This window comes from Coturnix japonica, chromosome 1 (assembly GCF_001577835.2).
Source record: "Coturnix japonica isolate 7356 chromosome 1, Coturnix japonica 2.1, whole genome shotgun sequence".
NCBI lineage: Eukaryota > Metazoa > Chordata > Aves > Galliformes > Phasianidae > Coturnix > Coturnix japonica.
This window is the reverse complement of record NC_029516.1, coordinates 149,182,053-149,195,040: the sequence shown is the minus strand read 5'-3', so window position 1 is coordinate 149,195,040 and position 12,988 is coordinate 149,182,053. Positions and strand designations below refer to the sequence as shown.

Sequence of the window (12,988 nt, the reverse complement as noted above, 5' to 3'; positions counted from 1 at the left end):
GAATCAAAGTAAACGTTGGTTTTGTTATGATGATGTTTGCTACAAAAGCAGAGCACCAACCTCACTGACAAAGGAAACCCCTTACAGTACAGTTGTATGTTTTGTTGGTTGTTTTATTTTTGTAGACAAGAATCATAAGACTGTTTTCTTTCATTCTAGTGTCAACTCCTATGTCTTGATAACTCCAAATGAAACTAGAAGAAATAAGTTGCAGCAAAGTAAGTTGAGTTTCTCGTACATTGTGTTTCCTTGAATAAGTTTAGCTTTTCTGTACTTTATTGCCCTTGCTACTTTAATCCTCAACTTTTCAATACTTCTTGTGTGTGCAGCTATGAATGTATAGTCAAGACTATGAGCATCTCCCTGTAGGCTTTTCTTAAGATTAAAGTCTAATCTGACTTAACTTCACGTGAAGTAAGGTTTCTTCAGGAAGAGGTTTGTGGTAATAGCAGTGCTGTTGCTACTCAAACTGACTTGTTCAATTCTCATCTGAAATTAGCTCAAAACTACATTAGCAGGATTGGATTTAGCTTTGAAGACTCGTTAGGTTATAGGGAGGAAGAATCAAAATACACGTATGAAATATTTTTGCAAGTGTTCTCATGTGGAAGCTAAAGGAACAAGAACCATGCTATCTTGGTTGGTTCTTGAATCCCTGTTTAAAGGTTGTATGTGGATCTCTTAATGAAGATGAGGAGGATTTGAGATAGCAAGTTATCTGTGGTTATATAAGGTCAATGTTGCTTGGCTTCAAGTCTTACTGCTGAAAGTAAGTAAGCAGGAACACCCCACAACTGTACCAAAAAGATGTGTTAAAAAGCTTTCATTGGCCAGACTTGTTATGAAAGAGCCATGAAATAAATTCAGTGTGCAGACCTGACCAAACATTACCGTCCTGCGCTCCTTGTTTATTTGTGCAGAATATGACAGCTAGGGAGTGTCAGTCAGTGCTCCTCATATTTGGAGCCCTCAAGGAAATAATCCAATGAAAGTATTTCTTCTTAAACACTGTGAGTTTGGCTGAAATGATTTGTTGGCAGGCTAGTGTGGAGCAGATCTTCCTTTCACTGCAAAAAAGAAAATGAGTTTCCACTGAACCAAACTATAATTCTCTGGAAGGAGGAATTAAAGCAGATCAACTTAGAGCTGACTGACTTGAAGAGTGTAGGTACTGTTGCTTTAATAAAGGTCTGCTTTCACTCTGTGCTGCCAATATGAAAGGTCTCAAGCAAGCAGCGTTCTTCTGCCTTAGGGAGTAGCAGAAAATGAGGCCTCACTGAATCCAGTCTCTACCTAAGGGCTTTTTTTAGAGGTGAAATGAGAAGCTGGTGTTGGTCTTTGGGCTCTTTAGAGACCTGCCTGTGGCCTGGATTTATCCTTTTAGAGCATTTGTTTGCTGTAGCTTGGCATTAGAAAATATAGTTCATGTGGTTAATTGGACTGAACAACTGAGGTCCTACTCTAAAATGCAGATCTTCGTTCCATAGCCTTTTTGGTATTTACTGTTGAAGGAAATTGCCTTTTTCTCTGTCATTTGATTCTGTAGAGCAATTTAATCAACCAGCCATTCCATAGCATTGACTCCAAAAGCCTCCCAGCACTACCAGCCGTACTGACTACATTCCCACTGACCACAATGGGAGATTGCCACTCATCTTGCTTGTGGACAGTTTGTAATTGAACTGTGCATACTTCCCATTCTTATTTAAGAAACATGACTTCAAGAAACATGAACTGTTCTTACCATATGGTCTTGAGTTCACAAAAATGTTCACTTCCTCAGTGTCTGTATAACCTGTTGAAGGGTTGCCTGCATTCCATAGAACAAGGGTGACTGTCATGGATGAGTTCTAATGGCTCCGCACAGCTAATACTACCTGTTTTTCAGGATGGCTTCTAACTTCCATGTATTCGTTTCTTTTTGTACCCTCTCAGTTGCTAAGAAAGAACTAGATGACCTGGAGCGGTGGAAAGAAACACACAGGCCAGGACCAATTAAGTTGCCTCCACAGAGACTGGGTAAGACATGTAAATCAGCTATTGTGAATTGCAAAATCAATATTATTTTTTTTCTATAATATATTTACCATATATGTCTTTTAGTACATAAGACATCTTTCACTGTTTTTCTCACATGCTACTTATTAATGAGATTCAGTGTCAATAAGGGTTGAGTTGAGCCTGCTGTCTACTCTCTGTCCTTTTTGATGGTCATGGCAATGAAGATGTTTCTGAAGCAAAACAGCACGGAATGTCACTCAAATCTGTCAACATTATTGTAGAAAATCTGTACTTACATTTGGGGAAAAAAGAGTTGATGAGCCCGCCTGCTGGGAACACTGTCTGGTTGATGTCTCCTGGGTGATGCACATATGGCATTAGCGTGCAGGTCGACAGCATGTGCTGGAGACCCTCTGGTTATCTATAAAAATACTCTTCCCGGTTTAGGGCCAATACTCATGCTGGTTTTTGAGAAGGCAAAAGTGATCCCTGCAGCTTCAGGCTTTTGCAGTCTGCATGTGCACAAAGCTCTCTGTTACTAATTTCTTTTAAAAACATCTAAAGAGGTAGGTAAGTGAAAAACAGGATAAAAAGCTGCATGAGCTTAGGTCATGCTGAATTGAACTGATGCATTTGGTACAATAACCAACTACTTTTTTTCTTGACAAGTGAGAAGAACCGTAGTAGATCTTTTTGATTGTAACCACTATAAAACATTTAATATAGTCCTTTCTGGCAGTTAGTTTTTTAAAAAAAGAATTGAAATAACCCATCCCCAGTCTTTTACATGCAATAGGACAGCAAGAAGATTAATAGAAATGCTTTTCAAGTATCAGTGTTCAGACCTATCTTCTTTTAATATCTTTCTTTAATGTCTTTAGCACAGAAAGTGGAAGAGGGCTGATGAAACTTGCTGACAAGACAAAACTTGAAAGCATCGTCTGCATAGAACATGGCAAGGAGTTGGGCAGAAAAGAGGGATAATCTTGAAGGCCACCACTAGTAGAAATGAGACAACACTCACTGTGACAGAGTGAATGATTATAGTGATGCCTTTATTAGTTTTGTAAACATAGAGCTCCTCTTCCTTCTCTTGGCTGGCATAGGAGATTTTGGAGACTGCAGTACAGGCCATTGTCTGTCTCAGCTTCTTGGGAATTAAGTGTGTTCTTTGTCATGCTACCCAAGATTAGTTCAGGGTGATTTTCTGCATACAAAAGTTGTTAAAAGGTGGGAGTTGGAGAAACTTAACTGACTCCACAGCACAGCTTTGTTTCTGGGATTAAGATGACATTAGTCCCACATTTATTTTACCCTGCAGTGTGAGTCCCATCTGTTGGCAGAGAAGCCTACCTTGCAGGGTGGTGACATGCTGTGTTCCCCATCATGTGGCCAGATGTGGACTATGTGTTAATGCATAACAGCTGCTTCCCACCTATGAGCAGCTCCTAGAAGATACGTTTGTGTCCCAAGGAGACCACAAAGCTCACTGCTGAAGAAAGAGAAGTCTGAATAAAGAAAGTCTATATGTGGTGTCTATTCAGAAAGTGTACAGACTGACTGTGTGACAGGAGACATAGCAGAAAAGCTACAGTGGCTAGGGGGAATATTAACTTCCTATGATTTCACCACATTTGAAAATATTCTGGGGAAAGAAAGCAAAAAGCTTCTGAAAGAATTCAAGGAGGCTATATGAGCTCTTCAGTCACTGTCTGGCTGCCACTTAGAAAGACCCTTGGAGACTGAGACACATGCACTATGTTCAGTGCCTCTGGAAAGAGGTAAAGTGTGAGGATTATTAGGTGTTAGGATTCCCAGAGGAACAAATTTGGAACAGAAGAGATCTCAAAGAAGGAGAAAAAAGTAAATAAGTAGCAACTCTGATTTCACAACTGCAGGTACTCTTTAAGTTAAAAAATTATCTTATTTTCTCAAAGTGATAATACTCATCTAGTTGAAATCTTCAGAGAATTCTTGAAGTTCCTTAATATTCATTCTTTCCATTGATAAATAAGTATTCTGGATTTCAGCTCTTTAGTATTAGACTGGCAAACTTTCAGGTGCCATGAAAGAATGAGAGCAATGTATGATGCAAGTGCCACCCTCTTTCATGAGCAGTAAGTGGAGAAACAGATTATGCTTAGCAAATGCAATTGCTCCTTTCCCATCATATTGTACAAAGCCAATCATAACATATTCTGACTTCAGTGAAACATTTGATATATTACAGTCAAGCCAACTTAAAAGAATTAAACATGTCTGAAAGGCTGTAGGCAATGGCTGATAATCATAAGTAAAATACTTATTTAGAGCTGATGCCCGGCAGTACATGCAGAACCACACAATGAATGCAAGTGTGTTTAATGTTGCCAATAACAGGTGAGAAAGAAATACTGAGCATCCAGAAGGTTTCCGAATATGTATAATAGCAATTTTATTTCCTGCACCTGGAGATGAGACACTCTTCAGTACCAACTGCATGCTTGTTGCTACTGTAAGCTTGTTGCTTGTATTCTGCATGGAAATTCTTTATTGAATGTACACTTCTATGGAGTTTGTTGTATGTACAAGAATGTTTCCACACTTCGGGGAGTGGTGTCCCATTTATTGAACCTCACAAAAGCACACAACTGGAGAACGCTACTTTTACTCTGGGATAAGCCGTCCTGAAGGATCTAGTATGGTTTTCTTAACATTTCAGGACAGATTGGTCTGGCTGATTCTATTGAATTAGTACTTATATGGGGGGAATTCCACAGGAAATCAGTAGGTGAAAATACAGCCCTCGTCCTCAGAATGAGGTGGGGGCTGCTCTTGTTTATTTTCTGTTTGTTTGTTTGTTTCCAGCAGCCCTGGGAATAAATTACTGGCTTTCCTAAGGCAAGAAAATACCTTGGAAAATAATAAAGCAGAATAATTGAAACAAAATCACTCCATCCATCCCTTATGCTCTATCAATTTCTATTTGTTCTTTTATCTTTTTTTTTTTTTTTTTTTTTTAAATTTATTTTATCACTGAAGATTGAACATCATGACTGGAGGTTTAGATGCTCTCAGAAGAGAGCATGTGCCTTTGGAAAGAGCACCTTCTGTTAACTGGTTATGAATATCAGGTCGGTGGGAAAAGGTTTTATTACTATTTCAGAAAGGGGATTCTCCCTCAAGCCTCAAGATATTGCTAAAAAGATATTCAAAAGATAGCATCCCATTACCGTTATCAGAATCTCCATGCCCCTAAATATAATAAGAAAGAATCTTTTTGATTTCTGACTTTATATGCACTTGTGACACTGAGCAAAGGTAGGGTGAGCTAGGTCTGAAAATCAAGAATCATCTGCAAAGCAGAAGATAGATCTTCTGAAAATTGAATAGTTTCTCAGTAAACTGATCATAGGCAGAAGGATATATTTGCTAGTAGAGTGGATGATACAGTGGATGCTCTGCAAATAGTGAGCTTGTGCTTTTGACGAATGGCTACAATGATCAAAAAGGTCTCATGCCTGTTCTCTTTAATGTCAGACAGTGTTTGTAATTATGAAAAATGTTCTGTATATGTGTGCATTCCATCTGTTATATTGCTCTGTTCTGAAATGATTGACATTTTAACTTTAAATACTTGTGGAAGATGCAATTTATGCTTTGTTTTTAAGGAGGAGAAGAATCAGAGGCTCAAGCAAGGCAAAAGCAGCAAATGATGTTCACACAATCTAAATACCAACAAAAGGTCAGTAAGAATAAATTTGTTTGTTTACTTTGAGAATTCAGAAAAAAAACCTTTTCATGAGCTGTTTCACATGACTACAAAATAAACTCACAGCTGCTCAACAAAAGAAAGTCCTGAAACCTAGAGAGCTGCAGAAAACTAGAAACAAATGATCCGCACCAAAGAAAATGAGAAATCTGTCCATAAATATGTAGCAAGCCATATCATAGATCGTATCTCAAATGATAACCAGTGCAATTGCAAAGCCACTTGCTTACCCCTCTGTATCTTCCAGCATGCTGCCTACAATTTTGCTTGATTTAAATTAATCAATGCATCTCCCTCATTCAGTGCTGTTAGTACATAGTAGATCCTGTTATAAAAGTTATAAATGCTTGTAAGTTACCAGACATCTGTGTATTCCTTGCATGGATGACCATTTATCAGTGCCAGATTTCTTAACCTTCCTTAAACCAATATTTGAAGTAACGATTGCACAGTCTGTCTTATTCAGTGTCTCATTTTAAGAAAAAATTCTGGAGCCCTTTGATCAAACACTTTGGAAACTGTTTGAAAGATTGAAACTCTGATTTAGTATTAAATGTGCACGTTGGTGGCCCTGCCTATGGCAAAGGGGTTGGAGCTTGATGATTCTTGAGGTCCCTTCCAATTCAAGCCATTCTATGATTCTTTGAAACACGAGAGTCAAGTGAAATTACCTTATGTATTCTTTGTATGTACATCCGTGAAATATTTTTTTGTATTTATGTCACATAGCGCAAGAGAGAAGAATATGTGAAAGCAAGAAAAGCAGCTGAAGAAGCTGAAATCCTGAAAAAGAAAGAAGTTCAGAGAGAAAAGGTAAAGCATGATTACTAGAGATTTGGACCATATAACAGATGCTCATTAAATGAAATGTTTGTCCTGTATAACATCATACAGGTAGGAAATCCAGAATATTTGGCCTAACATTCTTTTGGGTTTGTGACTTCCTTTGGCCCATCAGCAATTTGGTTGCACTCAACCTGAAGAGTTAGAGAGCACTAGGGTCAGGATACCATTGTGAATATTGATACAGCTTATAAAACTGATTTTGGCATAAGCTCTTGCTGTAAGATTTGGCTGTGACAAGCGGCACAGAGTAATCCTCAATGGTCTGCGTACAGGAAGAATACAAGAAAATTCAGCCTGTCATGGTGGAAAATATATTCAAAGCATGAAAAGGTTATTATAGTCTAACTGCATTGTGCTGAGCACCCCTTGAAATACTAGTACCTCTCCAGCCGATGTAGCTTGCACATTCAGGTGTGTTACTAACATGTAAGATCACTTTTCCTGCTAGTATTGGCCATATGTTGACACTAGTGACTGCTCACTTTCAATTCTTCAGTTTTATTTACATTTGTTTGTCTCTGAGTTATTTCCACAACAATTTGTTGTATTGTGCTCTATAAGCCAGCGGAAAAATTCATTCATTACTCCTTGGTGGAAGCCAAGTAGCACTTGGTTGAAAATGTAACATGGAATTTAAATGAAAAAGAAGAAGAGAAACATGGTACTGATGTGTACAGTAGTAACGAGGGAAAGGGAGATTTCAAGTTTGCAAAACAATAAAAATGATCTTCTGTGTGGAAGCTGAAGGCTGAGAGTTAATTCCCAAATCATCACTACTAGATTGTGTGCAAGGAGGTATACAAACAAAAATAACCTGAATTGCCTCTGGATGAGGCTCACTCTGTTCCCAGTCTTTTTGTGGTTAGTATTAGTCTTTGGTAATAAGCCCATACACAATAACTCCCATGGGCAGTAAGTAGTAACATCTGAAAATCTCATTACCAGTTGCCAGTTCATGTATAGCTCCAGAAGCAATGGCAATAGCAATGGTAGAACAGGGATTCATTATATTTTATTCAGCTATTAAATATATGTTGTTTGCCCATGGGCATTGGAGAAGAAGAGTGTTGCAAGACTGCAATAATTTGTAGTTATACCTAGAAAATATGTTGATGTATCTGTTTTCTTTTCATGCTCTTTAATTTCTTACCTTCACACCCACAGATTATAAAATCTTTATAGATGTTGTAGACAGTAAAACTGTAACTATCAGTTTCTTCTAAAAGAGAGTGCAACATTATGGCAAATGTCTTTGCCAAACAAACTGTTTAATTTGAACAAATAAACTTACACCCACAAAGCAAGCAAACAAAACATAAAGCATGAAATGTCACGATTAATCTTAATTTGTGTATTTGGATTGTCTTCTATAATAGTAATTAAACTGATTACAGTTCTTTCTTGGAATGTAATAATATATTAAAAAGTCAACTCTGTATAAGAAGAGCATGCTAGAAAATCATTAGAAGGCATTGATTTGTCGGTCCAGCATCCAGCATCCAGGTGAAAGGCTCCAGAGACCTACATATGACACAAAATGAGTTTTAAGAGCTGGTTCTAAAGGCACTATAGGTTTCCAAAGAAGAGAAAAATTCTGTCATAGCTATAGATTTGTAGGCTACCAGACCTGCAAGGCATCACTGGAGAGCAGGTCTTTCTGCAGCTCCACATTCTTGCTGACCAATCTTTTTGCTCAACAAAAGACAAATTGTCTAACAGTCTGAAAGGACATGCTGGCTAACTGACTTTATTGACGAAGACCCTCATACTTTCACAACTGGAAAACCACTTCACCAACAAATGCTAATGTTGAAGCCCAACAGACTTAGAGTTTTTTGTGTCAGTGCTTAAGTACTTGCTCTGCACAGAAAAGCAACATCTACTCTTCTTTTATCTGTGTGATAAAAAAAAATGAGCATCTGCCAAAGCAATATTCAAATATGGAAGGTCTGTGTGACTGTGTACAAGAGTTCCTCTGCCTGTCCCTGGTATTCTTTAACTGACCATGAGTTTTGCTGCTGGAAGAACAACACACTTGGCATAGACTTTGTCTCTCTCCATCTCCCAGACAGAAGGTTGGTCCTCCCCTCATCATTTTATATTCGATAGGATCAGTCTGTGTGAAATCTGCATGTCTCTGTTTTTAGCGGTGAGTGGAATTTGGGATTGCTTGTGCAGGCATCATCAGGCATCGCATACTGGGACTGGTTTGATTTGTCCACAGGGTAACCCCAGACTGCATAAATTTGGCTTTTCTTTATCTTTAAGCTAGAGTGCTCTCAGAAATAATTTTACAGATATTTTGTAGTGTTAGCAGGGAAGTTCCTGTTTCTGTATTTCTTCCTTCTGCTCAGATGTGTGTCTGATCTCCAGAAAGTGTAGGAATACAGGAGAAGCAGCATTATTTGCTCATTAGCAGCAGGCATCTGCAGTTTTGTTTCATTTTTTAGCCTTTACATGACAGATCTTAACCAGATTGAACCATGACTTCCTTTGAGTCCTTTGGATTAAAGGACTGTCAGAGTTTCCAAGAAAATAAACAAGTGGTTGATGTTTGGTTCCTTGGTTTTTAAACTTTATGTATTTTTTGCTATACATCAAACAGTTTAACTTCAGTGGGCTGCACATTTCTATTTCCTGTCATTCAATCTATGTTCCTATTATCCTGCCTTTGGCATTTCCTCTGTATATTTTAAATGCTGGCAACATATGAAAAGATTAGAAGATTTGAAGTGAAAATGTTCAGTGTAATTTTACCACATGGAACTTCCTTACTTTTGCACTTACATTACCTAGTAACATTCCTGCCATCTTTAGAACCTATCCTATTTAGAACATACTGTAATTTAATTTTATTCTTTATCAAATCATGTGCTCTTTAATTTGGCTGTATTAATCATCATGAACGGCCTTTTACGGGAATTTGTTAAAACCAGGCACTTTACAGACCTTCTGCTAATGCTTTTCAACATGTTTACCTTCAATATCACAGCTGTTTCATGCTTGGCTTTGTTTTTGAAAGTTGTGCCAAATGCGGAGTGCTTTGGCAACCTCTACTGATAGATTGTCATTAGTTAGAGAATGTTGCAATCTCATTATTTTCCATCATTTGTATGTGTCCTAAACAAGGGTCCCAGGGTAAGTCTCCACATTAGGAAGCAATTGCACCACCATTTTAATATGCTGGAGTTTTCTTCAGGCCACATTTTGATGGGAAGGAAATAGGATATTTCCTTTTCTGTTTTTTTGTTAGTGTAGTGGGAGTTGAGGGTGATCCTGTGATACATGAAGGATTACATTTGTCAAAGTTAATAGCACTGTTCTATTAGAATCTGGAGCAGTGTAGCTCCAATGATTTTTGCATTTGAACTTTAAGAGAGGTTTGCAATACAATGGTGGATCTTGTGTCAAATGTTCTTTCAGAAATAAAGGTATCAGCTTTCATGATTGAGGCAGTGATTATGCAAAGCATGGGAACTACCACTGCTGCCGTGAGGGTATCTCTTACAATAATAGATGCCAGTGAATTTTTGTCTTTTTTTTCTTACCTTGTTAAGTTGAACATGTACGTAGGAGTCTTTTGCCCAAAAATCATTCATCTCTGACTGGGGGGTTAGGAGCAAAGAAGATGTTCATTCCTTGAACTCTATCAGAATTTACCCAGATTGTAGAGTGATACCTCTTACACCTAATGGTCCACAGGGAACTCTCCTTGCAACTTCTCACCAACCACAAAGTGGGATCTTGTTCTCAAGATGTATCGAAACTGAAATCATAGCTTAGCATTTATGATTTGTTGCTTTTAATACACAGAACTGTCTTTTGACTGCTCTCTTACTGGACGCATCTATGCCTTATGTGTCAAAAAAAAACTGGCTTGCCTCGTTTTGACTGGGCTTTCACTTGAGCTATGTATTGCTGCTCTGAGGGGGATTTCAAATTGCCCTTCAATGAGAAAATGTTCAGTTTCATATTAAAGGACTTGATCGTTTGTGAGTTATTCAGATTTTCCAAGGATTTCTGTGTGTCAAGTCTTCTGTTGACCCTTGCACTGCATGTGGTGTCTAAGGTGGAATAACACTGGATAAGTAAGCATAAATGTCTCCCAATCTCATCTACCTAAGCATTTTTTTCAGACTGGCCAGAATGTGATGCTCCTGAAGGCCATATATCTATGATCTTGAACAATTGTGTTTCCAGTGCTTTAGGATTATGGTCATTTTTTGTGTTCTATTTCTTCACACTTCTTGCTATAACCAATATCATTAGAAGAGATGGTCCTAACAACAGCACAAGAACTGAGAAGCTGTGAGGCCCCTGGTGAGGGCACACCTGTCTGCCAGGACCGTGATGTATTTCTCTTTGATTCTGGTCTTTTGCTCAACTTGGAACTATTTGGGATTTGGTCATTTGTGTACCCAACCACTGCTGAATTTTTTTGTAATCAGAGTATTGAAATGCTTGAATTGAAACAGTCAGTGTTTGTTTCTTCCTGACTAGAAATCTCAGATATATTTTCTTTTTTTAATGCTGTAGGCAGAGAGACTTGAAGTTAAAAAAAGGCAACAAGAAATGCAAAGAAGAGAGATGTTCCTTGAAGATCGATTTCAGTAAGTAAAATTTGAACGTTCCTCCTTAAATTCATTCATTTGCTTATTCTTTTAATTTGGGAATTTTGGCTTTTTTGTTTGTTTGTTTGTTTTGGAAAGTCTGAGGATTAAGAAAGGTTTGGCTTCTGTTCTTCATTCCTCCTTTTTGACTTGAAATATTCCAAGCCTACTACATGCCTTAATCTGTGAGCTCTGGTTCAGTAAAATTCCCTTAGCTTCTCAAAATACACATTTTCAAATGAAAACTGTAGGTTATAGACTGACTTAGTGTTTTCTTTCTCTAACTGAGTCAATATGTGATATTCAATCCAAGACTAATTATCAAAACAGTATCTACATTACATACCCACCCATGTATTTTAGTGACTAGTAAAGAAATCTAACCCACATGGGAAAAAATGAGAACTATTTAGCATAGTTCTACAGCTTAATGCAGAGATATGTTGTGAGGATCTGTTTCCCAATAATCTCTCCTTAATGAAAGATTTAGATATGGCCTAACTCTTTATAGTTAATTCTATTGGGTGTGAGGTTCCTGCCTTGCTAGTTCACTCTGCCCTACTTATTTTTAACTGATCGAAACCAACTCTATCACATAATTAACACACCATGCTGTTCAGTCACCTTTACCATTTTTATCTTCTATTCCTGAAATTACTCACCTTTGTTTATAACATGATTGATTGCTCTTTCCTCCTCTATGACCTTTGGAGGAACATCTTTTGTCCCATGCTAGAAGCTCCCATTCCTTCATCATCTGCCAAGACTCTAATCTATAGATGCTTTAGAGCTTTCTCACTGATCAAGAAAGCATGACATCTTTATTTTATTTCTTCCTGTTTGTCTTTAGGTAGGGCACTTTCCTAAAATATATTGCCAGTGTTTGTCTACTGGTATTTTACAGTTTTTCCTCTATCCCAGTATGGATTTCCCCCCAGCACACCTTGATTTCTCAGGATCTGTACTCAGCGCTGGTAAGGCCACACCTCGAGTACTGTGTTCAGTTTTGTGCTCCTCACTGCAAAAAAGACATTGAGGCCCTGGAGTGTGTTCAGAGAAGGGCAATGAAGCTGTGAGGGGTCTGGAGCACAAGTCTTATAGGGAGCGGCTGAAGGAGCTGGGATTGTTCAGTCTGGAGAAGAGGAGGCTCAGGGCCGACCTCATCGCACTCTATAACTACCTGAAAGGAGGTTGTAGTGAGCTGGGGTTTGGCCTCTTGTGTTACTGGTGATAGGACTAGAGGGAATGGCTTCAAGCTGTGCCAGGCGAGGTTCGGGCTGGACGTTAGGAAACACTACTTCTCAGAAAGAGTGGTCAGGCAGTGGAATGGGCTGCTCAGGGTGGTGGTGGAGTCACTGACCCTGGTGGTGTTCAGGGAATGTTTGGATGTTGTGTTGAGGGACATGGCTTAGTGAGAACTGTTTGTGATAGGCAGATGGTTGGACTGGATGATCTTGTAGGTCTTTGATTTCAACCTTAGTAATTCTGTGATTCTATGACTGCTGAAGACCATGCACAGCTTTGTATCTCTGTCTCTTCTTTTATGCTTCATACTTTTTTAGCATAACCCAACTGCAAACTCATCAGATCTTTCAGTACATGATACTGTTATGATATTCTTATCTATGGGAATTGTGAGGGTTATCTTACCATTTAGCCTGTTTTTTGCCTTAAGCCTTATTTCAACTGTGAATGGAGATGTATCTCTTCCTCTCATCTTTTCCATCTGTAACTTTTTGTTCCTCAGGGTGAAAAGAATTCTGCTGAGATGCTTTTTCTG

General features: G+C 38.4%; 1 protein-coding gene across 1 annotated transcript in view; it reads left to right on the top strand.

Moving 5' to 3' along the window:
* Window positions 1-12,988, top strand: part of EPSTI1 (epithelial stromal interaction 1) — a 46,742-nt gene that overhangs the window by 10,787 nt on the left and 22,967 nt on the right. The window contains 5 exon segments of the mRNA XM_015851738.1: window positions 160-218; window positions 1,936-2,019; window positions 5,652-5,725; window positions 6,482-6,565; window positions 11,135-11,208. Of these exon segments, the coding sequence (XP_015707224.1) occupies window positions 160-218; window positions 1,936-2,019; window positions 5,652-5,725; window positions 6,482-6,565; window positions 11,135-11,208 (375 nt within the window).